General features: G+C 37.0%; 1 protein-coding gene across 18 annotated transcripts in view; it reads left to right on the top strand.

The window, feature by feature from the left end:
- SYNRG (synergin gamma) overlaps positions 1-25,030 on the top strand; it is an 85,773-nt gene that overhangs the window by 22,157 nt on the left and 38,586 nt on the right. For 8 of the 18 annotated variants that reach the window (XM_072747678.1, XM_025996112.2, XM_072747677.1 and 5 more), the window contains exons 4-12: positions 5,125-5,255; positions 6,315-6,420; positions 6,987-7,098; positions 12,821-13,120; positions 13,808-14,041; positions 14,999-15,076; positions 17,341-17,537; positions 18,134-18,382; positions 20,178-20,311. In XM_072747678.1, coding sequence (XP_072603779.1) covers positions 5,125-5,255; positions 6,315-6,420; positions 6,987-7,098; positions 12,821-13,120; positions 13,808-14,041; positions 14,999-15,076; positions 17,341-17,537; positions 18,134-18,382; positions 20,178-20,311 — 1,541 coding nt within the window. The remainder of the gene's footprint in view (positions 1-5,124; positions 5,256-6,314; positions 6,421-6,986; positions 7,099-12,820; positions 13,121-13,807; positions 14,042-14,998; positions 15,077-17,340; positions 17,538-18,133; positions 18,383-20,177; positions 20,312-25,030) is intronic. The other 10 variants (XM_072747681.1, XM_025996119.2, XM_072747682.1 and 7 more) reach the window with 2 other exon arrangements.

The following is a 25,030-nucleotide window of genomic DNA, read 5'->3' as shown; positions in this document are numbered from 1 at the left end:
ATTTCTTTCATGGTTTGAGTTATGTGTCTCATTAGACATAGTCTTACCCTGAGATCATAATATCATTCTCCTGTATTTTCTTATTAAACTTATCTGGAGTTGTTCTTTGGTTATCAGTGTGAGTCTACACTGATAATGGAATTATTTTCCTTTTTTTTTTTTTTAATTAACTTTTATTGGTGTTCAATTTACCAACATACAGAAAAACACCCAGTGCTCATCCCGTCAAGTGTCCACCTCAGTGCCCGTCACCCATTCCCCTCCAACACCCGCCCTCCTCCCCTTCCACCACCCCTAGTTCATTTCCCCGAGTTAGGAGTCTTTATGTTCTGTCTCCCTTCCTGATATTTCCCAACATTTCTTTTCCCTTCCTTTATATTCCCTTTCACTATTATTCATATTCCCCAAATGAATGAGAACATACACTGTTTGTCCTTCTTTCTTTCTTTCTTTCTTTATTTATTTATTTATTTATTTATTTATTTATGATAGGCACACAGTGAGAGAGAGAGGCAGAGACATAGGCAGAGGGAGAAGCAGGCTCCATGCACCGGGAGCCCGATGTGGGATTCGATCCTGGGTCTCCAGGATCGCGCCCTGGGCCAAAGGCAGGCGCTAAACCGCTGCGCCACCCAGGGATCCCCTGTTTGTCCTTCTCCGATTGACTTATTTCACTCAGCATAATACCCTCCAGTTCCATCCACGTTGAAGCAAATGGTGGGTATTTGTCGTTTCTAATTGCTGAGTAATATTCCATTGTATACATAAACCACATCTTCTTTATCCATTCATCTTTCAATGGACACCGAGGCTCCTTCCACAGTTTGGCTATTGTGGCCATTGCTGATAGAAACATCGGGGTGCAGGTGTCCCGACGTTTCATTGCATCTGAATCTTTGGGGTAAATCCCCAACAGTGCAATTGCTGGGTCGTAGGGCAGGTCTATTTTTAACTCTTTGAGGAACCTCCACACAGTTTTCCAGAGTGGCTGCACCAGTTCACATTCCCACCAACAGTGTAAGAGGGTTCCCTTTTCTCGGCATCCTCTCCAACATTTGTTGTTTCCTGCCTTGTTAATTTTCCCCATTCTCACTGGTGTGAGGTGGTATCTCATTGTGGTTTTGATTTGTATTTCCCTGATGGCAAGTGATGCAGAGCATTTTCTCATGTGCTTGTTGGCCATGTCCATGTCTTCCTCTGTGAGATTTCTGTTCATGTCTTTTGCCCATTTCATGATTGGATTGTTTGTTTCTTTGGTGTTGAGTTTAATAAGTTCTTTATAGATCTTGGAAACTAGCCCTTTATCTGATATGTCATTTGCAAATATCTTCTCCCATTCTGTAGGTTGTCTTTTAGTTTTGTTGACTGTATCCTTTGCTGTGCAAAAGCTTCTTATCTTGATGAAGTCCCAATAGTTCATTTTTGCTTTTGTTTCTTTTGCCTTTGTGGATGTATCTTGCAAGAAGTTACTGTGGCTGAGTTCAAAAAGGGTGTTGCCTGTGTTCTCCTCTAGGATTTTGATGGACTCTTGTCTCACATTTAGATCTCTCATCCATTTTGAGTTTATCTTTGTGTATGGTGAAAGAGCGTGGTCCAGTTTCATTCTTCTGCATGTGGATGTCCAATTTGGAATTATTTTCCATTTGAGTAGCCAGTTGTCTCCAAATCACTTATCAGTATCCCATTCTTTATACTCATTGATTTCTGTTATTCCTGTACTATCCAATTTATTTTTATGCTTTGGATTAGTTTCTGAGCTGTCCTGTTTATCCCATTGCTATTTCTGTCTATCCCTGCCTCAATAACTATCTTAGTCTTCCAAGTATTCTAGCCTAAGATCAACCTTGATAGTGCTAATGCGGATCTTCTTTGTTCTTTTCAAGAATTGTAGCTATTCATGGTTCTTTCCTCTTTAGTATAAATTTTAAGATCAGCTTGTCAAATTCCACATAAAATTTGTTGGGATTTTGACTGAAATTGGTATTTTTACTTTTTTAGTCTACCATATCTCTCCAGTCATTCAGATCTTCAGTAGCCTTCAATATTCTTCATCTGGGAAGTGAACTATTTTATCTTTAGTGTTTTTTAACAGTTTATTGCATATATCTCAGATTTCTGGGTTATTTATTTTGTCTTTACCCAGTGTATAACTAAAGATTCGTATCTCGTAACTTTTTGGTTTATCTAGATTTCAAAAGAATGTATAAAGAGACTACATGAATGTATAAACTAACTTTTCAATAGTAGGAGAAAGACAAAATATCATTTAGCAAGTTTGAATCTTCTCGAAGATTTAGTTTTATAATTAAATATATTTAAATATAATTAATGTTTAATATTAATAATCATTTTAATATTTTATTAATAATTAAATATTAATATACTGTTTAATAATTTAATGTGTTAAATTTTATATACAGGAAGGTGGTGTGCATAATAATGCCTTTACTTTCTTCATTCTTTATTATTTTTGTGGAATATCAGTCTTTTAGCCTATGTGAGTTGAATGGTTTCCCATCCAAGTACTAACCAAGCCCGACCCTGCTTAGCTTCTGAGATTAGATGAGATCCGGTACATTCACAGTGGTATGGCTGTAGATGAGTTGAGAGGTTTCTTTTGCATTTTATGTGCCTTAAATAAATGAAGTCAATTTAAAAAGGAACTTAATCCCTCACCACAAAAAAATAGTGACTATGTGACATGATGGAGGTATTAGTTAATGCTGTGGTGGTAATCATTTTGCAGTATGTAAGTGTATCACATCAACAGGTTGCATACCTTAAAATTACAGTGTTATGTTAATTGTACCTCAGTAAAACTGGAAAAATGGTAGAAAATTATTTTCTTTAAATAGAGGTGCAAAAAAAAGAAAGAAATGTAATCCTAGGAGCACAGTGCTCATTTTTAGCAGTAAGAGAACCACACTATGACTGAAAGGAAGTGTGCATTGCCACCTCACCCAAGATTTAGAATAGAGAGTGTTAGTAATTAAGCAATAGGAGTTACTTATAACTTCCCTTGTAAGGTCCTAAAACCATTTGTAAGCCTTTCGAGCTGCTACTATGCATTAAGCAGGTAGATGCCTGAGCATATGAATAGACACACAAAAAAAACACATTAAAATTGTTTTTAAGTCAGAATTTGTGGTAGTTGTTGGTAATTGGAGAGACAGTATAGCATAATGGTGGAGATCATGGACTTTGGAACCAGAAGCTGTCTGGTTCTAATTCTGGTTCTGCCACTTACCATCAATAAATAAGTTAGATAACAATTTTGCATTTCCATTTCCTCAACTGTACAATGAGAATAATAGTAGTACCTACGGCATAGGTTTGTTATAAGGATTAAGTCTGTGAATATATATAGAGCCCTTAGAAAAGTCCTTGGGACATATGAAGGGCTTTATAAGCGTTATTATTCAGGTATTCTTGTTGATCGTAATCAGAAATATCTCTAAACCTAAGGATCTTACATATATTGAGAATAATGTATATAAATGCCTAGTTCTATAGCCGCTGGCATGTGGCATGAACACAATAAAATGGTACCTTATTTTCATAGTATAACTATGAAATGTTCATTTTTTCTTATCTAGTTGCTTTAATTCCGTATTTGCCTACAGAATCTGCTGTGTTCCAGGAAAAAAAAAAAAATGAGATCACCATTGTTTTTGAGAGTGTATTATTTTGTTGTATTATTTTTAATAATTATAATAACTGCTATATATTCATATGTGCTACATGGTGTTCTACGTGCTTTACCCATATTATATTATTTCTAGGCCTTAAAATAGTCCTCCACTGTTTCAATGAGGTGCACTTTTCTCAAGGTTCAGAATGAGGGGATATTTTTGATAATTTCTAAAAGGAATGCTTTATTTGGAGGAAACACTAACATGATTTCTTCAACAAACATTGTTAGATTAAAATCAAGATCTTAAAAAAAAATCAAGATCTTAGTCTTGTTAAAAAAAAAAAAAAACTTAATTAAAAATGAATTGCTGAGAGTGCCCAGCTGGCTTAGTTGGTGGAGCATGTGACTCTTGATCTCAGGGTTGTGAGTTCCAGTCCCACACTGGATATAGCGATTACTTAAAAATAAAAAATGTTTTTTAAAAAATGAAGTGATGAAAATCTGTATTAATTTCCATAGCATGAATATAATCTTTACTTTAAAGTAATTTAAATTCTGGTGGTTTACATTAATCAAATTTGTATAAATGGAGTTAAGCTTTATTACAAACACATCCTTCATCTGCTATAACTAAAAGTAGCCATCCTGGAATAATGGACTAGACAATTTGATGACTAAAGTAGCTGGATGCATATATTCAGATTTTTTATGGGAGAGGATAAAAGGTTTAGAAGAAGTGAGGAGGAATATTCCCTTTATTTACAGGAAATGTGGAGGAGAAGCAGCAGTCTCCAGATGAGAGGCTTCTGGGGACAGCCAGGTTTCAGTTAGAGAACAGAAGAGAAGCCTTTCAGGGAGAAGGCTGAGGAGTAGAAGAATTTCCACTCAGTATAAATTAGCCATTATCATCATCATCAGTGTTATCGTCATCATTACTAATATTAGATTTGTGATTAGTTGTACAATACTATTCTTCTGGACGTGTGAGTAAACTTTACACTGTGGTATTGCAATATCACTCTTGCTGATTAAATATATTTTCTGTGCAAGTTTGGATATCAAGCCTGTGATAATAACCATCACAATATTGATTATCCTATCATACATATTGGAAAATCATGTTTAATCCCATTTTTGGAATAACTACCATATGTGAGACTCTTATCTGCTGGATATACAAGGCCATGTAAGATATGATACCTCTTCTCAAAGAGTATGGGTTAGTGAGCTCACCAGAGATACCTTATGTGTACACATGTGCTTCCATGTGCACACACACCCTCACATGTTAGCAGTGGTCCCCTCTAAGACAAGGAAATGAAAGGTGTGAGAATAAGGGAAGCTTTCCATTTTTAGCCTGTGATTTTTTACTACTAAAAAAATCATATAGTTCATTAATAAAAAATATTAAAGAATTTATGGAAGTAATAGTTTTCCTTTGTAATAATTAAAAGGAGGAATTGTGTTTTTTAAGCCTTTGTTTCTTTCAGGCAGGGATACCAATGGGACCAATGCCAGCAGCAGGTATGCCGTACCTGGGACAAACACCTTTCCTGGGAATGCGTCCTCCAGGCCCACAGTACACTCCAGACATGCAGAAGCAATTTGCTGAAGAGCAGCAGTAAGAGACCTCAAGAGTCAAACAAAAAGACGCGTGATAGCTGTTGTTTTAAGAATGGTCAAATGTTCTTTAATGCAGATTTGAAGCCAAAACAGTCATGTCACTTTTAAGATTCATGCAGTACTTTATGATATATAAGTTTTAGGGGCACCTGGATGGCTGAGTTGGTTAAACAGCTTCCTTTCCTTCAGGTCATGATCCCGGGGTCCTGGGATTAAGCCCCGCATTGGGGCTCCCTGCTCAGCAGGGAGCCTGCTTCTCTCTCTCTCAAACCCTGCTATGTTCTCTCTCACAAATAAATAAATATAATCTTTTTAAAAAATTTTATTTATTCATTTGAGACACAAAGAACATGAGCAGGGAGGAGGGAGGGGCAGAGGAAGAGAGAGAGAAGCAGGGTCCCTGCTGAGCAGGGAGTCTAATGGGGTGGGGGGTGGGCAGAGGGCAGATCCCAGTACCCCCGGATCATGACATGACCTGAGCTGAAGGCAAGACACTTAACTAACCATTTGGGCCACCCAGGTGCCCCAATAAATACAATCTTTTAAGAAAAAAAATTTTTAAGCAAGAATGGACCTTAGGGATCCTCTATTTTAATCCTGTAATTCGGTTCAGAGGATGAAGTGACCTGTCAGTCCAGGTTACACAGTTACTAGCAAAGCTTGGACCCAAATGTAGGCCTCCTGATGTTCCAGGCATTGCTCTTCTTCCTGTATGATGCTCCCTTCCCAAGTCAGAGTTTCTTTTTTGTCTACCTCTCTGTTTTTTCAGATTACTTTTGAATGTGTAAGATTATCTCTTCCTCTTGCAAATTAGACAAGAAATAAATTCATGTCTATAATTTAAGTAAATCTTTTTTTTTTAGATTCACTTCATATATTTCAAAATTAATATAATGGGGAAATAGTATTTTCATAAGAAAATTAGATATAATTAGCAGTGAGGTTTTTAGTTCTAGAAATATGAGGTGATATTACTGAAACTTTTAGAAGTATGAATATACTTCTAAAAGTTGATAATCCCTGAAGCTACTTCTTTACTAGATTGTTTTTCCTTCAGAAAACGATTTGAGCAGCAGCAGAAGCTCTTAGAAGAAGAAAGAAAAAGACGCCAATTTGAAGAGCAGAAGCAAAAGCTCAGACTTCTGAGTAGTGTGAAGCCTAAGGTAATATATTCCGCCACCACAGCACACATACACCCTGCGTGTGCCTCTCACTCATTCAGAGGATTCTGTCGCTTGGGCACAAGCCCAAGCTTAGGCTGTGGTTGATTCATTTGGGCTTATCTGAGTCTAAAAGTGAGGAATTCTTCTTTTCCTGTAAGACACTGTATTGTTGAACAGAATGAGCTATCAACCGTCACCTTCTCAGCTCTTTTTTTATGACCATTGGTAAGTTTGTGATCTTTTCTTGGGAAAATTAATAATTGATCTTAATATTAATCCAGGATACTTAATATCAGTTGTATCCTGAAATATTTATAAAAGAACTTTTTAATACTTTTGTGTTTTTTTTTTTTTTTATTTTTGTGTTTTATAGTGTCATTCTATGCCTTTGGTATACTTATACACTTAGCAGTGTTGGGAGAACTGACTTGGAGAATTCCCTATCAGAAGTATGTGGCGAAAATACTGAAAACAAACTAATATCTGTACTTTCAATTTAAGAGGATCTAGGGTGAAGTGAGACATAAGGGAAGTGAAGATTTATCCATATATCTCTTGTCTCTTAGACCGGAGAGAAGAGTAGAGATGATGCTTTGGAAGCCATAAAAGGAAACTTAGATGGGTTTTCCAGAGATGCTAAGATGCACCCTACACCAGCGTCACACCCTAAGAAACCAGGTAATTTTAATTTCTAATTTTTCTTTCATTGGAAGGTGATTTCCTGTGTGATTAATTGACCATTGTGTGTGTGTGGAGTCAGTGCTCTTCATCCTTCAAGCTAAGTAAAGATTTGGATATTTTAAAATTGACAGGGAGTTAGAATAACATATCATTAATAGACGAAGAGTTGTCAAGTCATTCAGCCAGCCAAGTATTCTTCTGCTGGTATATATTACCTTGATAAATTTTATCTTAGACCCTTGTCTTGTAGTACCTTTTACAGGTGGTATCTGTAGGAAATAATCTAATATTGCCACAGTGAACCAGTTCTTGACTTTCTGGTTCTTGAACCAGTTCTTGACTGGCGCAGTATTGGCACAGTAACCAGTTCTTGACTTTCTGGGACTTTAACCCTGTCCTGTTAATTTGCTTGTTAGATTATAGACTCAGATTCTCATTCCAAATGTGCCTCAAAGTAAAATATATAGCAGTCTTGAAAAGAGAATGGATATTAGCAATCAGATTGAGTTCAGAAAGGAAAAACTGAGAGCTACTATGAAAATTTCACTTTTCAAAAATGAAAATTATAAGCTGAATAGCTAGTCAAGAAGTAACTGAAAAAAAGATACTGGAATGCTGAAACTGGACCCCGTGTGGAACTTAGAAGGCAGAACTGAATGGTTATTGTTAGGACAAACACGGTTCCAGCATGCTTTTTTTGGACAACTAGGTGTAGTTTAACAATCTTATTGTTAAATAGTTGATGTTTTGATGTTTAAACAGTCTCATGAGTTCAGTCAACATGGCATGCAGTTAGCTGTTTCTAGTTAACTGCTTAATGATCAGCCAAAAGAAGATTTTTCTGAAGCATGCCCAAGAAATTCCCAGAGCTTCTCCAGTTAGGGACTTACACGTAAGCCTAACGGGTATACAAAAGAGTTTTCAGCCTTTTACCTACCAAAAGCATCTTCTAACCCTGCTGCCCCCCACTGACTGTTTTCCTTAAAATATTGAATATATAAGCTATCACCTAATTTTATACTTCTTATTAATCATATATATAGCTGTGAGAGTTTATTTTTTTGCTGTGAGAGTTTATAAACCAAAATATATGCCACATAGATTGACATAATTCCAGTCAATACAAAGAAACATTGGTTTAGAGTTTGCAGCCTTATTGCTAGTAAATAAGGCCCATTTAAAAAATACTCATAGTAGCTCTCAGTTTTTTATTATTTTTTCCTATCACTGCTGGTCTGAGAGGCCAAATTGAGAACTTAAATCTACATTCTTGCGACCATTTTGGGGAGGGGTTAGAATTTATTGGGTCATGGCTTTTTTTTTTTCACAAAATTAATTAAAATGATAATTTTAATTCATTTTGCATCTTTCATAAAACCTGGAAGCACTGAAGGTTCTGTCTCATGGATCTAAAGGAGAAATGTCCAAAAGAAAAGCATGTGGTGTCCCCATTTTTCAGATGAGAGCCTTTAAAAAAAAAAAAAAAAAAAACTGCTTCTGAAGCATTAGACTTCAGTAAATATTAAAGTAATTTAAAGTAGTTAAAAATGTGGGACACCTGGGTGGCTCAGTGGTTGAGTGTCTGCCTTTGGCTCAGGGCATGATCCTGGGGTCCCGGGATCAAGTCCCACATTGTGCTGCCTTGAGGAGCCTGCTTCTCCCTCTGCCTATGTCTCTGCCTCTCATGTTTCTCATGAACAAATAAATAAAAATATTTAATAAAATAAAATAAAGTAGTTAAAAATGTGAAGAAACTTTACATATAGAAAACCCTAAAGACCACCAAGAAAACGTTAGAACTAGTAAATGAATTCAGTGAAGTTATAGAATACAAAGTCAATATGCAAAAGTCTATTGCACTTCTATACACTCTATAACAGAGAACCCAGAAATCTATCACACTTCTATACACAAACTATCAAAAAGAGGAATTAAGAAAATAATTTCATTTATACTTGCATCAACTAGAACAGAAAACCTGGGAATAAATTTAATGGAGGAGTTGAAAGACCTGTACACTGAAAACTTTAAGACATTGATGGAAGAAATTGAAAAGGTTACACACAAAAAAGGAAAGATACCTTTTTATGCTCATGGATTAGAAGAATTAATATTTTTAAAATGTCCCTGTTATACCCAAAGCAATCTACAGATTCAGTGCAATTCCTATGAAAATTCCAATGGCATTTTTCACAGAAATAGAACAATCCTAAAATTTGTATGAAACCACAAAAGACCTCAAATAACCAAAGTGGTCTTAAGAAGTACAAAGCTGGGGGATCCCTGGGTGGTGCAGCGGTTTGGCGCCTGCCTTTGGCCCAGGGCACGATCCTGGAGACCCGGGATCAAATCCCACGTCGGGCTCCCGGTGCATGGAGCCTACTTCTCCCTCTGCCTGTGTCTCTGCCTCTCTGTCTCTCTCTCTCTCTCTCTCTCTCTCTCTCTCTCTCTCTGTGTGACTATCATAAATAAATAAAAATTAAAAAAAAAAAAGAAGTACAAAACTGAAGACATGACATACCCTAATTTCAAAGTATATCACAAAACTGTAGTAATCAAAACAATATGATATTGGCATAGAAACAAAAACATAGATCAGTGAAACAGAACAGAGAGCCCAGAAATAAATCCAAGCATATTTATGGTCAACGATTTATGACAAAGAAAGCAAGAATACACAATGGGGAAAGGACAGTCTATTCAATAAGTGGTTTTGGGGAAGCTGAACAGCCAAATGCAAAGCATGAAACTAGATTACTGTCTTACACCGTACACAAAAATTAACTCAAAATGTATTAAAGACTTGAATGTAAGAACTGAAACCACAAAACCCTTAGAAGAAAACATAAGTGGTAAGCTCTTTGACATTGGTTTTTGCAATATTTTTTTTTTGAGATCAGATTCCAAAATCAAAGGCAACAAAAGCAAAAATAAACAAGTGGGACTACATCAAACTGAAGACTTTCTGCATAGCAAAGGAATCCATTGACAAAAGGGCAATCAGCTAAATGGGAGAAAATATTTGCAAATTGTATATCCATAAGGGCTGATACCCAAAATATAGAAAGAACTCTTACAACTTGGGGCACCTGGGTGGCTCAGTGGTTGAGCATACACCTTTGGCTTACATCATCGTGATCTTGGAGTCCTGAGATCAAGTCCTGCATCAGGCTCCCCATAGAGAACCTGCTTCTCCCTCTGCCTGTGTCTCTACCTCTCTCAGTGTGTCTCTCATGAATAAATAAATCTTTAAAAAAAAAAAAAAAAACCCTCATACAAGTCAATAGCAAAAAAAAAAAAAAAAAACTTGACGGAAAAAAATGGGCAGAGGACCTGAGTAGACATTTTGTCAAAGAAGACATACATATAAATGGTCAATCGGCACATGAAAAGATGCTCAACATCACTAATCGTTAGGGAAATGAAAATCACATCATACCTGTTAGAATGACTGTCATTAAAAGACAAGAAACAAGTATTGAGCAAGGATGTGGAGAAAAGGGAACCCTCATGCATTGTTGGTGGGAATGTAGGTCAGTACAGCCACTGTGGAAAGCTGTGGAGGTTCCTCAAAAAATTAAAAATAGAACTACCATATAATCCAACAATTCTACTGGTTATTTATCCAAAGGAAATGAGAACACTAACTTGAAAAAAATCTACGCACCCCATGTTCATTGCAGCGTTATTTATAATGGCCAAGGAATAGAAAGACATACATTGATGGATGAATTGGTAAGAAGATGTGGTATATATATATACAACAGAATACTACTCAGTATTCTGAGAATACTACTCAGCCCTAAAAAAGAATGGAATCTTGCCATTGGCAACAACATGGATGGACCTTGAGGGTACTAGGCTAAGTGAAATAAGCCAGAGAAAGGCAAATACCATATGATTTCACTTATATGTGGAATCTTTTTTTTTTAAGATTATTTATTTATTTATGATAAAGAGAGACACAGAAGGAGGGAGAAGCAGGCTCCATGTTGGGAGCCCGACGCGGGACTCGATCCCGGGACTCCAGGATCACGCCCTGGGCCAAAGGCAGGCACCAAACCACTGAGCCATCCAGGGATCCCCTGTATGTGGAATCTGAAAAAGAAAACAAAGGCAGGAAAACAGAATGTAGTTGACAGAGGAAGTGGAGGGTGGGATGGGAGATGAGTGAAATAGGTGAAAGTAGTCAAGAGGATCAGACTTACAGTTATAAAATAAATAAGCAGTGGGGCTCTAATGTACAGCATGAGGACTGTAATCAGTAATTTTGTATTGCACATTTGAAAGTTGGCTTAAAGTCCTCATTATGAGGGAAAAAAGTTTTTTGTAACCTTGTATGGTGACAAATGGTTATTAGACTTATTGTGGTGATAATCTCACAGTATATACCATTATCCAATTACTGGGTCGTATACTTGAAACTATATAATGTTATGTGTTAGCCATTCCTCAACAACAACAAAAAAGGCAGATTGAGAGGTATGTAGTCCAGTTTGAAGCTGGCTGCAGATGGTGGAGGGGCAGAGATGGAGATAATCAGGGATGATGTTGCCTTTATCTGCCTCTCTGTATGTGGCTCTAGTTTTTAAAAGTTGACTTATTTAAAATAAATTTTGTGGATCTTGAAAAAATGTGAAGAAGCAAGAATAATATTAAATGAAGTCCCTGTGGAGAAGATTTATTATATAAGTAAGTCTCATATTTAACAGTAAAAAGCTGCAATGATGTTTCTAGACTTTAGAGCCAAAGATCTTTTAAACATAGTCCTCAGTCTGGGTTTACTTTCTTAAATTGACTGTTGAATTATTTGACTCAGCATTGTATGGTGTCCCACTTTTTTTTTATTTTAAAGATTTTTATTTATTCATGAGAGAGAGAGAGAGAGGCACAGAGACACAGGCAGAGAGAGAAGCGGGTTCCATGCAGGGAGCCCGACGTGGGACTCGATCCCTGGACCCCAGATCACACCCTGGGCCAAAGGCAGGCTCCAAACCTCTGAGCCACCCAGGGATCCCCTGATGCCCCACTTTTGATGCTTTTTACAATACCATCTTGGTATTGTGTTTAATGTTCTTTTCTTTTGTAATTTTCATTCCTCGAGTGGTAACTTTACTGATGTGAACTATATATGCAAAGTATGGATTATGTGTGATATATCAAAAATGTCAAGAATATATTATGCATTGTTTCTAACTGGCATAATGAAATTTCATCATCAAAGTACGTATCTGTCCAAAACGTATTCAACAGCATAGAGATAAAAAAATTTTTTTTTAATAAAATTTTTTAAAAAACAGCATAGAGATAGGTTTGCTAATATGTGGTACATACTGGTCTGAGAGGATATTATCCAGCAAATCACTCAGATGTCAAAAGTAATCATCACTATGATGTAAATTATTAGTGGTCTCAGCAGAAAAAAGTGGTATGAACTTAATTAAGGAAGGAAATTTTGAGTTTTACTTTTTTCTGTTTTTGAACAAAATGCAAAATACCTTTAAAACTGCTTTTTGAAAAGAAAAAAATGTATGTAAATAGACATCAAAGTGTTTTTCATTCATTTAATAATTCTACTTGACTCTCATTTCATGTTATTTCTTGTTCACCTCTGCTATTCATGTTTTAGTATATTCTTTTTGAATTGTTACATCTTAATTTCTTTTTTCCTTGTTGATTTTCATTTCCATGTGTTTCATTGCCATTTTCCATTTTGCAGATTACCCCACATCATCTCATTCTACTAAAACTGTCTCCCCATCATCTGCCTTTCTTGATGAAGAAGAGTTCAGTGACTTTATGCAGGGGCCTGTTGAAGTGCCCACATGTGTTCCTTCCACTTCCCAGCCTTTTCAGTCTTTCCATCCCACCACCCCACTTGGCCAGTTACATACACAGAAGGCTGGAACACAGCCTCTCCCTCCAGGTCAGATTCCAGTGTCTTTGGCCTTACATGGTGGCCCCGGGCAAATTCCTTCTTTCTCTACTGCTGCGGCCTCATACAATGTCCAGAAAGCAGGTAACTCCTAGAATACTAATGAAAGCATTCTTAAGATAATCTTGGGTAATTTACTTCTCTTATATAAGTAGAATAATACACTGATGTTGCTAAAGAAACATGTATCTGAATATATGAGTACTATTGAAATTCAAAATAAGAATCTAGATTTTTTTTTCCCCTGGGGGCCTCACCTTCCAGCAAAATGATTTAAAACTTTTGCTCCTCAGTTAGGAGCTATGTAAACCACCTTCGAACTTTAAAAACCAAACTGATTTCTAAAAATTACTCTGGTTTGGGAAAATTACCAGTATTTTTTTCAGAATTATGAGCCAAGAAAAGCTGCATCAGAAAGTCTCTGGTTCAGTGGTAGAGCATTTGGGGTTCAGAAGCCTGGGTTCTCCATTTATTGTCAGTGTGTTCTTGGACAAAACTTTAAACTGTACCTTAGTTTTATTCACTTGTGAACTGATGGGAGGGAGAGGCAGTTACTAATTCTTGAGACATAGATCCTAGCAGACATGTACTTAGTCCAAACTTCCTCAGTCAGCTGAAGTAGAAACACACCCAAAAATGATTGAATTATTTCAAAAATTACATTATGTGTTGCAGGGCCTACCCCTTAGAATCTGGGGGTGGAAGTGGATGATTGAAAAAAACAGAAATTTGCAATTAATATACAAATAACCCTTCATGCTGTTTGTTTAGGCCCTACCTTGGAGGAGAAGCTCCTAGTATCTTGTGATATAAGTGCATCTGGGCAGGAACAAATTAAATTAAGTACCTCTGAAGTTGGGCACAAAGCCCTAGGCCCAGGTTCCAGTAAGAACCATCCCAGTTTAACGGCCAAAAACGGGGGTGCTGTAGATGGACGTGTAAGTGGTACCACCACTGCAGAGGCAGAAAAAACTTCAGACCAAAACCTGTCCATTGAAGAGAGTGGTGAGCTCATGAAATATTCAGCAAAAAGTTTATTTAACCAAATGTCGCTCAAATGCTAACACCTTAAGCATTAATCTTAAAATGAAAGCTGCTTGATTTTGCTAATCAGTGTTTTGCTTAAAATATTTTTAATGCATTTCTTTCTCCAATTAACCTCTATGATTTTGCTCTGAATTCTTTCAGCATAGTTACTCCTTTTAAAAATTTTGTGATAACCAGTTTTTTAAATCAGAATCATTCCTGATTTTAAGGTTTTTTTTTTTATTTTATAAAAACTCTTCTTCCCCTCTTATACTTTCTGATCTTCTATAAGGGTTGAAATTTAAAATTTAATGGGAAAAGTCACCAATGAGAATATATATAGTTTTGCTTCTCTGAAATAAATCCTACACACTGCTGCCTAAAAGATCCAAGTTTTTATCAACTCAGCCTGCAAAGATAAATTAGAATTTGCGCAGCCTAGGAGGCAACTTTTGGAGGATTTTTTTCTGAATTAAATAAAAATAAAAAATCTTAAACATCTGGCAGCAGTGTCATATTTAGGTAAAAAAAAAAATTTATATATATATATATATATATATATATAAGACTTTGCAAAGAAATACTATTAAAAGCTGCAAGGAAAACTTGAGCAATTACATTTTTTTTACATGTGTAATTTGTAAACCACCAGCTGTCATGTTTTCTCCTTTAATTCATAACATTTGGGAAATGGTGCAAGCCGCGTATGGTTCTACCAAATATTGATTTGGTAGATCTTAGTTTTTTTCACTTACTCTTTAGGACATAGCTAATGTATAAGAGTTGTTTAGAAATCAAATCTTCTCATTGTATTGGTGGCTTTTTTTTAGTATCTTCAGCCAATGCTCTTCTTATAAAAAAAGGGTAACTCAATACAATTCCCCAGTCTTCTCCCTGGACTGTTATGTGCATTAAATATTGTTTCTTATCTTCTAGGTGTGGGAGTATTTCCCTCACAGGATCCTGTTCAGCCCAGAATGCCTCCTTGGATTTACAATGAAAGTTTGGTTCCAGGTAAAAAAAAAAATAAAAAAAAATAAAAAAGCTGCTTTGTCCAAGGTTGCTATTTGGATATTTTGATTTAAATGTTGAAAACATAATTGTGAATTTTTACCGCTGGGTTACAAAATATGCAGAAGAAATTTTAACTTTTTTCTTGTTTATTTTTTTTCTGAAAGAGTACAGAAATTAAAAAGATCTGGTAAAAAAAAAAAAAAAAGGATCTGGTATTTCTTGGGGTGCCTGGGTAGCTCAATCACTTAAGCATCTGCCTTCAGCTCAGGTCACAATCCTGGGGTCCTGGGATCAAGGCCCACATTGAGCACCTGCTCAGCCGAGTGTCTGCTTCTCCCGCCCCTTCTCCCTCTTGTGTTCACTCCCTCTTTCTTAAATAAATAAAATCTTAAGAAAAAAAAAAAGATCTGGTGTTTCTTAGGAAGCCTTATATATGAGGCTTATAGCTATACAAATGAGGGAGGAATATTTTGCTTTAATATTTTATTGACCATTATAGACTTTTTTTTTTCCATTATAGACTTCTATTCTAAAAGCATTGCTTGGATTTATTGTGCTTTTAAAAATTTCATAGATTATTAATAACTTATCAAGGGTAGTACTAATATGTTTAATGTAATCTTCTGAACTCTTGGTGATTAATTTTATATTTTAAAATATATTTGTCGGGGATCCTTGGGTGGCTCAGCGGTTTAGAGGTCATGATCCTGGAGACCTGGGATCGAGTCCCACGTCAGGCTCCTTGCAGGGAGCCTGCTTCTCCCTCTGCCTGTGTCTCTGCCTCTGTCTCTGTCTCTCGTGAATAAATAAATTTAAAAAATAAAATAAATAAAATATATTTGTCTTATGAGTTGTCATGTAATATGTGAAGTAAAAGACCAAGTGGCACCTTTTTCAACATTGGAAAGTGGTGTTTATTTTTTTCTTTAATATTACTGCTGAGCTAAAAAAATCACTAAGGTGCGTATTTCGTGGTAGTATTCAGTTTATACCAGGAAATAGTCTATTGAGCCACAGTTGATGTGCCTACAGTAACGACTATTATAGCAGCATATGTTAATCAGTCTTAATATATTGTAATGTGTTTGATTTGCTCTACTTTGCCAACCCCTGGAAAACTGTAGCTGAACTTCTTTTAGGAAAACACCAGTAATGTCTACTTTACATCATAATCATATACTCACCAATTGAAAGGCTGATTGTCTCAAATCCTATGGGACTTCAGTTGTACATAAAAATAATAGGTTTTCTTCCAAGTGCCAGTTAGACCGTTTGCATCTTCTTCCTCTGTGTCTTCAAGGCAAACAAACATAACCCAGATCTAGTATTTATTAGAATTCCTTCCATTTTCTGCCAGTTTGTATTTCTTTCTCCCTCCTTACAAACATGTATGCACACATAATTTCCCAGCCAAAATATATATTCTTATGGCCTGCCTACTAATCTCTAACCCATATTTAAATCCTAGATGTAAAATTTTTGCTTTAAACATTTTTATTCTGTCTGCCTTAGCTCTACCCAGTTTCATCCCCCAAAACTACTCTAACTAGGGTTAGCAGATTTAGCAAACAAGCATAACATAACATCCATTTAAATTTGAATTTCAGATAAATAGTAAATAATTGTTTAGTATAAAAATATGTCCCATGTGATATTAGTATCCTGTTTTATATGGCAGCCTCATCTCTTAACACCTTTCCCACTTTGTCCTTTGGAAACCCCATTTGATTGTGGAAAAACTCCTCAGCAGTCCCTTCCTTTTATTTCAAACACATACTCTACTTTCTCACCTTGACTGAAAGTGTGGCTTTTTCTGAAAGCTGTATTCCCATAGCATCTTACCTCCTCTAATCACTGGAGGAGACAGGTGGTATTGGTATAGTTCTTGCCTCCCCACTGCTATTTTCAAATTCTTCCCACAATCATTACTCTACGACTTCTCTTTTATAGTGCAAAGCATCTGTTTATTACTGCCTCCATCTTAGTGTTGTTACTATGTTCTCCTGAATTATAAGATTTTCTCTTTTAGCCTCAAATCTTCATCTTTAGGACCAAACTCCAGTCTGTCTTCTAAGCTGCAGACCCTCATTGTGTGTTGCATATTTCCTTTTGAATAATCTTTACAGCAGTTTAAACCTTGACATGACTTCAGTTTTATTAAAGCAATTTGATTTAAGATTATTCTTGTGTAAGCAACAATGACAACAAAAACAGCAATCACGTATAATATATTTACATTTGTAATCTGGTCTTTCCTTTGATAGATGCCTATAAGAAAATTTTAGAAATCACAATGACTCCAACTGGAATAGATACTGCTAAACTTTATCCCATTCTGATGTCATCTGGACTTCCCAGGGAAACCCTTGGACAGATTTGGGCCTTAGCTAATCGAACTACACCTGGCAAACTTACTAAGGAGGAACTTTATACTGTTCTCGCCATGATAGCAGTAACACAGGTAGACACTGTTTCTTAAGTTAGAGCAAATAAGTTTTCAATGTACATCCTTTTGACTACAACATTATAGAACTCCTTGTACATTAAAATTTAGATTATTCTTAGGATACAGTACTTCAAAAATGTGTGGTTTATATGATGCCCACACCAGCAAAATATTCCTTTGCTTAAAGGCTATTTAATATATATTAACATTCTTTGGCCTAACTATATCCTTTCTGAACTTGAAAGTTATTCCGTAATAGATGAAATTATTCTTTCTGTTTTTGAAGTCCTTGTTTAAAATTCTGTAGATGTAAAGTATTCTTGGCTTGGTAGCAATTTTTCTCATGTACAATGATTTGATTATGAGTTAACCAAACTCATCAGAGAGTACAGTGTCACAATTGAGATATGCTGACCATTTTTTTTGCCTGATATTAGGTTTACATTAACCTTGTAAGTTATTTTCTTGTATCAAATTCATGAATTGTGGGAGTCAGAGTGGAAACATACCAGGACTACAGAGTTTACATTTACATCTCACTTTGCTGGATTTAGATTGTATGTGGTTTGCAATCTCATAAAATGTTTCCATTTTCCTTCTATTCTGTATAGAGGGGTGTTCCTGCCATGAGTCCTGATGCTTTAAATCAATTTCCAGCCGCTCCTGTTCCAACTTTAAGTGGCTTTCCTATGACTTTGCCTACTGCAGTGAGTCAGCCAACTGGGATGTCTTCAGGCCCTGCAGGCTCCCTACCCCTCAACCTTGGACAGCCAGTCATGGGCATTAACCTTGTTGGACCAGTTGGGGGAGCTGCAGCCCAGCCTTCCAGTGGCTTCATGCCAACTTACCCTGCAAATCAGGTAATTGGAGACGCTGTGCATATTCCAAATAATCCCTGAAAGTGAATCTGGGTGGCTTTTTTTCTGAGGACCCAGAGAAGATTGCTGTATTATGGATGGACACTGGAGGTGAAAATTAAACAGTAGTAAAACAATACGAAATTATTATTTTTAAAAAATGAAATTTCCTAAGCCTTGATATGAATTTTAGCTAAAAGTTAATAGTACTCTATAGTATATACATTTTTTAAAGGATTTATTTATTTATTTATTCATTCATTCATTCATTCATTCATTCATGAGAGACAGTGAGAGGGGCAGAGACTAGGCTGAGGGAGAAGCAGGCTCCCTGCAAGCCCGATGTGGGACTCGATCCCAGACCCCAGGATAATGCCCAGAGCCGAAGGCAGATGCCCAACCACTGAGCCACCCAGGCACCCCAGGATATACATTTTAAACATCAAGCTTAATAAGGTTAACTAAACTCCTAGACTGTGTCTTTTGGGAAAGCTATTAAACCTGAAATTCAAATGCTTCCATTTATTTTTCACTTCTCAGATTAGCAAAAAGTTTAGAAAACCTAATAGTGTCAGTGAAAATGTAGGGGAAATGGTTTGCTGGTACAGTCTCTTTGGAGGGCATGTTTGGCAATAGCTACCCAAATTCTAAATGTCCGTGTCTTCTGACCTAAGCAGTCACACTATTGGGAATCTATCCCACAGAAATAGTAACTGAGTTAGCAAGAATATGCAAGGATATTTGTTATAGCATTGTTTGTTAGAGTATAAGGTTAGAAATAGCTAAATGTCCCTCAGAAGAAGGAAGGTTAAATAAATTTTGCTGGGACGACTAGGTGGCTCAGCAGTTGAGCATCTGCCTTCGGCTCATAGGATTCAGGATCGAGTCCTGCATCGGGCTCCCTGCGGGAAGCCTGCTTCTCCCTCTGCCTATGTCTCTGCCTCTCTCTCTGTCTCTCATGAATAAATAAATAAATCTTTAAAAATAAATAAATCTTGCTTCATCCATATAGTGGTAAACTATTTGACCATTAAAATGAATGAACTACATGTATAACATGGAAAAGATGTCCACGTTATGTTTTTATTTTTTTTTCACGTTATATTTTTAATTACATCTTTTTTAAAAGTGCAGAACAGTGTAGTATAAGCTCATTCTTCTGGAGCATGTGATTAAGAATCAGTATTCATTGTTGACTTTATACATATACTAATGGATTATAACAAGCTTGTATCACTTATAATTTACATCACTATAAAATATTTTTGAAAGATGGCAGGTTCTTAGTAATCTATTAAACGTGATTCAGGTGTTTTAAAATTGTGTAGATTAAAAAAATAAAATAAAGTGTAGATTCGTTCTTTAAAACCAGTCTTTTACCATTTGTACAAGAAACTATCTAAAAATATAAGACAGGCGCCCCCCGGGTGGCTCAGGCCACTAAGCTTCTGACTCTTGGTTTTGGCTCAGGTCATGATTTCAGGGTTGTGAGATTGAGCCATGTGTCAGGTTTTGCACTGGGGGTGGAGTCTGCTTAAGATTCTATCTCTCTGACCCTCCCAACCTCCTCCAAAATAAAAAGGAAGAAATTAAAAATTTTTTTAAATGCAAGACAGATTCTTGCTTTGATACTTGAGTTGGTGTTATATCTAAAGTGTGTTCTAAAATTAGATAGTCATGCCTACCTAATTTAGGTACCTAAATAGGGAGATTTGAAAGGTAGTTTTTGAGTTTAACGGTTGTTATTTACTATTTTATCAATTCAATCTTTCTATTTAAATATTCTCTATAAATGTAGGTGGTAAAACCAGAAGAAGACGACTTCCAGGATTTTCAAGATGCTTCTAAGTCAGGCTCCCTTGATGATTCATTCAGTGATTTCCAAGAGTTGCCTGCTTCTTCAAAAACAAGTAATTCCCAGCATGGAAACAGGTGAAAAGGGTTGAATATAGTTAACATTGTATTTAATAATTGAGAAAGAGGCATCCATAGTGAGAAGCCTAAGTAAGAAGATTAAGACTTCTTACTCTCATACTTCCCTTGATTATTCCCTCTTCATTCATACTTTTAGTCTTGAAACTTTTCTTCGCATTGTCCACATAAAATTTCAGCCCTACTATTTCCTCTCAGTACACACCTGCTTGCATGTATGTATTTGTGCTAAACCTGATTATAGCCAAGTGTACTTGTATGGTGATGACTTCATGTTCTCATGTGAGATGCAAGTCTTTGGGTATTGAAAAGCTTTTTCGACAGGGGCACAAAATTTGATATTTTTGCAGCATAACATACTGTTGATTTTCCAGAGAAATCATAATTCAGAAATCTAAATATGATTATTTATTCATGTCTCCCTTATGTTTAAGTTGACATCAGTGACTTTTAGGCCTTGAAATTTCTGTTTCTTTGCATATATAATTGCCTAAATATTTCTCTAATGTTTTATGTACTAGCTTCAGTTTTAGGTACAGTAGCTGACTTAGTATGTTGCCAAGACCTTTCCATCATTTAAAAAAAGTTTTTAGATACTACTTCTTCCACAGAGTGGAACATACAAGACTTTGAGCAAGCAATAGGAATTTCTTTGGTCATTTTTGGAACTTGTTTTTGTCAGAATACATACACCATTTCTCTTGTGTTCCTATTTGTGCAGTATCACTCATCTTTCCCATTTTAACCAATTGATTATCTCTTAATGCTTCCTGTATATACACTGTAACAAGAACTAAGGGATAGGCATTGTAGGCAATTACAAATTAGGAAATGAATTATTCTCCTGATTTTAAGAATAAGTCAAACAAATGTAAATGACACATAGGAGAAACATTTGAGAAGCCGGACTATAAAGTACAGGGATTTCCAAGCCCGCTACACTGGCACACACGTTAACCTGATAGATACATAATATTTCTTTTTCAGAGCTCTTCCTTCAAACAAAATATACATTCTGCTATCTAGAACATATCTGAATGACCCAGAGCATCTCAAATTACCTGCATAAAATTAGATTCATTGTTTTCCTACTCAGAGCTAGATAAAAATTTGTTAAATCACTGTTCTCTTCCTTGGTGAGTCATGTCACCATATCCAGTTACCAAATCAGAAACATGTTATTTATTTTTGGCTCCCACTCTTTCCTTTACCACCATCAGCTCTGTCAACTCTGCTTGGCGTGGGAGAAGGCTCCTGCTTATTCTCTCCACTGTTGCCCTTTACCCACAGCTCTTGCCAGAATGACTCCAAACGGATCCTGCTCTTTCTGGCTTCTGACCTTTCACCTCTTACAATTGGAAATTCTCTCATAGTTAATTGTAGTTCTATTTCAAAAATCAGTTTAACATAGGAAGCTTTTAATAACTCCTCTGCATTAAGCCTCACCTCAGAGATGAGGGCCCTCCCCTCTTTACTGCTCTGGTGCTTTAACAGATATCTGTGCCCTGATTACTGGTTCACCTATTTCCCTTACCAGGCCGTTGTACCTGAAGACAGTCTTTCAATGCTATGTATGCAGTAGTTAGCCATATTATGTAATTAATAAGGTTTATTGGATGAATGTGTTGCATTATGAATGTTACAAACCAGATTCATCAAATTAGTGGCTTACTCCTCTGGAAAAAATACTCTCAGTAGGTGAAATTGAAATTTGGGTGTAGAAAGTTCTAAGATGGTGGCCAGATCTGAGACATATGGGATATTGGCAGCTTGCATGGCATGATCTCCACGTAATAGTTTACTTTCATACACAGTCATACTTTGTAGACTCTCTTCAGTTCTGACTTGATTACTTCCATGCTTACATGAAAACATTTTGCTCATGTCTAAGAATCCACATTCATTATTTACTCATTGAGAAACATTTGCTTACCATCTGCTATATGCCAAACATTGGGGTAGGCTCTAGAACTACAAATGCAGAAAACATAGTTCCTGTGATAAGCTTAGTTTTATCTGGGTATTTGTATTGTCTGGTAAAATTCTCTTAGCAGTGGTCCTTCAGTCTTTGTATGTGTATATGTATAGTGAATTCCCTAGTTTATGATCTCTATTCTATATTATGAGTTTATTTTAAAGGGATATTTGTTAAATGATATAAATAGCTAAACCTAGGTGAGACTGCTTGGGGCAGCATTTTCTTTTTTTCCAAATTTTATTTAAGTAGGGGCTTGAACTCATGATCCTGAGATCAAGACCCTGAGCTGAGACCAAGCGTCAGACTCTTTAATCAACTGAACTACCCAGGAGACCCTTGGGCAGCATTTTTTTTTTAAACAACAATGGGGGATCCCTGGGTGGTGCAGCGGTTTAGCGCCTGCCTTTGGCCCAGGGCGTGATCCTGGAGACCCAGGATCAAATCCCACGTCGGGTTCCCAGTGCATGGAGCCTGCTTCTCCCTCTGCCTATGTCTCTGCCTCCCTCTCTCTCTCTCTCTCTCTCTCTCTCTCTCCTCTCTCTGTGTGTGACTATCATAAATAAATTTTTAAAAAATTAAAAAAAAAACCAACAACAATGGGCATTGTTTGTCCGAGAAGATGAACAGGCAAGTAAGGTGTTAGAAGTAGGCTGGAATGGAGAGTATTGTGAAAAGAATCCATTAGTTAAGGGCAGCACCAGTGTGGGATGGCTTATGATTTGTGGTGTAATCTGTAAAATGTTTTAGAGATAAGAAGTGGCCTGAGGAAAGTGATCCTGCTACTGTGTGGGGTAAATTTAGCTGCCATAGGAATACTGTGGTGAGATGATGAGGGGTTCTCTGGGTTTAGAGTCAGCCACTGAAAAGTCTGTGTCTGAGTAATTGGTGTCGAACTGGATGTCAGAGGAGAAATAGCGCTTGAGTCAGCATGAAAGGGGATCTGGAAGTCAGCACTGTCATTCATTTATCCATTCACAAGATACTTAACTATGTGCCGGGCACTGGGGAGCCTGGAATAATAAACACCACAGACATGGGGTACTGATAATAAAATAATCCAAAAAGGATTAAGGTATAGGGGCTTTGAGTTGGTTAGATTTACTTTTTAAGTGGCTGTATTTTTTTTTTAAGATTTTATTTATTTATTCATGAGAGGAGAGAGAGAGAGAGAGGCAGAGACACAGGCAGAGGGAGAAGCAGGCTCCATGCAGGGAGCCTGATGGGGGACTCAACCCCAGGACTCAACCCTAGGACTCCAGGATCATGCCTGGGCCAAAGGCAGGCACTAAACCACTGAGCCACCCAGGGATCCCCCTAAATGGCTGTATTTAGTGTAGCATCTGTACGATCAGATGGGGGTCCCCAGATGTGGGGCAATGACGGGTGGAAGCCGATGGCGGGCACCAGCTGTCAAAGAATTCACCTAAGGCAGAAAAAGTAGAAGTTTATTGGAATACACAGTAAGGGAGCAGCAGGCAGAACAGCACAGGAGAGACCCTCTGCCACTAGGCAGTGCCTGGGGGCCGTTTTTAAAGGGGGAAGATGGGGAGGCATGGCCACGAATGGAATTTCCCCGTTTTTGCTAACTGTGCCAAGTAGCCCATTGGTCCATTAGGGCCTGTGGATATTTTGAGGTGGGTTGACTGATGGGTCCACCTGGATTTAGCCAGGTGGTTGCTGTGGGCCCTTTTGTCTTGGTTAGGTGTCCATTGCTCAAACCTGTTGTCTAAAATGTGTCTACATTAGCAGGGTAAGCAACTAAGTAAAATCATCTGTGGCAGCCAAATGGAGTGATTGTAAAACAAATGAATTCCCTGGAGAAAAAACAAAATACTTTTTTTTTGGTGGCCAAATTCTCTAAAGTCATTCAACAGAATGCAAGTTCTTAAATTTTAAAACAATATACCTGTCAGGTTTGATCCAATTGGTAGTGAAATGAAATAGGCCAGGCAAAGGTGGGTCAAGGCAAGCTTTTAACAGAAGCACTCTCAGCAAGGTTCCGCGGCCCACAAGGGAGTGAAGCCTGGGAAGTTGCAGGGCTGGGGAAGTCATGCCCAAAGGGAGTACATGCGAGCTTTTTAAGGGGAGGGGTAAGGGGTTGTGTCTGTATGGGGTGATAGGTATTAGTGCATATTACTGATGGAATCAGTATGGGACTATAACTGCTTATATACTTAAATGGGGGTTTGGGTAAGGTGCGGTTCCTGTTTCCTGCATAGGTCCTGTTTTCCCCATGATGACCTGTCCTCGGGAGGTCTGCTAGTGGCAGGAAAGTCCGGAGGCGAGGTAACAAGATGGAGGGTCTGCCGCCATTTTGTTGGTGCCTCCAGATCCCACTTGATCCCGCTGGCCCAACAATGCCCCTCTCAGTACCTTTCACTGGTATTAAAAATAGTAGAAATAACAGTTTTCACATTTGGAATAGATAACTACTTTATATAACTGGGCTAAACATTGTCATGGTGATAACAGGTTTTTTTTTTTTTTAATTTCAGAGAACAAGAATGAATTATTCATTTATAATAAGCATAAAATTATAGTCTGAGTCAGCTTTTTTTTTTTTTTGAGTGGAATTTCATATTGTTGACTTCAGTCAGTATTTCATTACCTTGAAAGTGGTCCTCTATTTTTTTCCAATCTTGAAAATAATTTTAAAATTAATAATTAAATGTGATAGTAGATTTTACCAGTGGGCTTTACAAGACCATAGCTAAAGTTGGCAGTTTGTGAAAAACAGATTG

This window comes from Vulpes vulpes, chromosome 2 (assembly GCF_048418805.1).
Source record: "Vulpes vulpes isolate BD-2025 chromosome 2, VulVul3, whole genome shotgun sequence".
Taxonomy (NCBI): domain Eukaryota; kingdom Metazoa; phylum Chordata; class Mammalia; order Carnivora; family Canidae; genus Vulpes; species Vulpes vulpes.
This window is presented reverse-complemented; position numbering and strand designations above follow the sequence as displayed.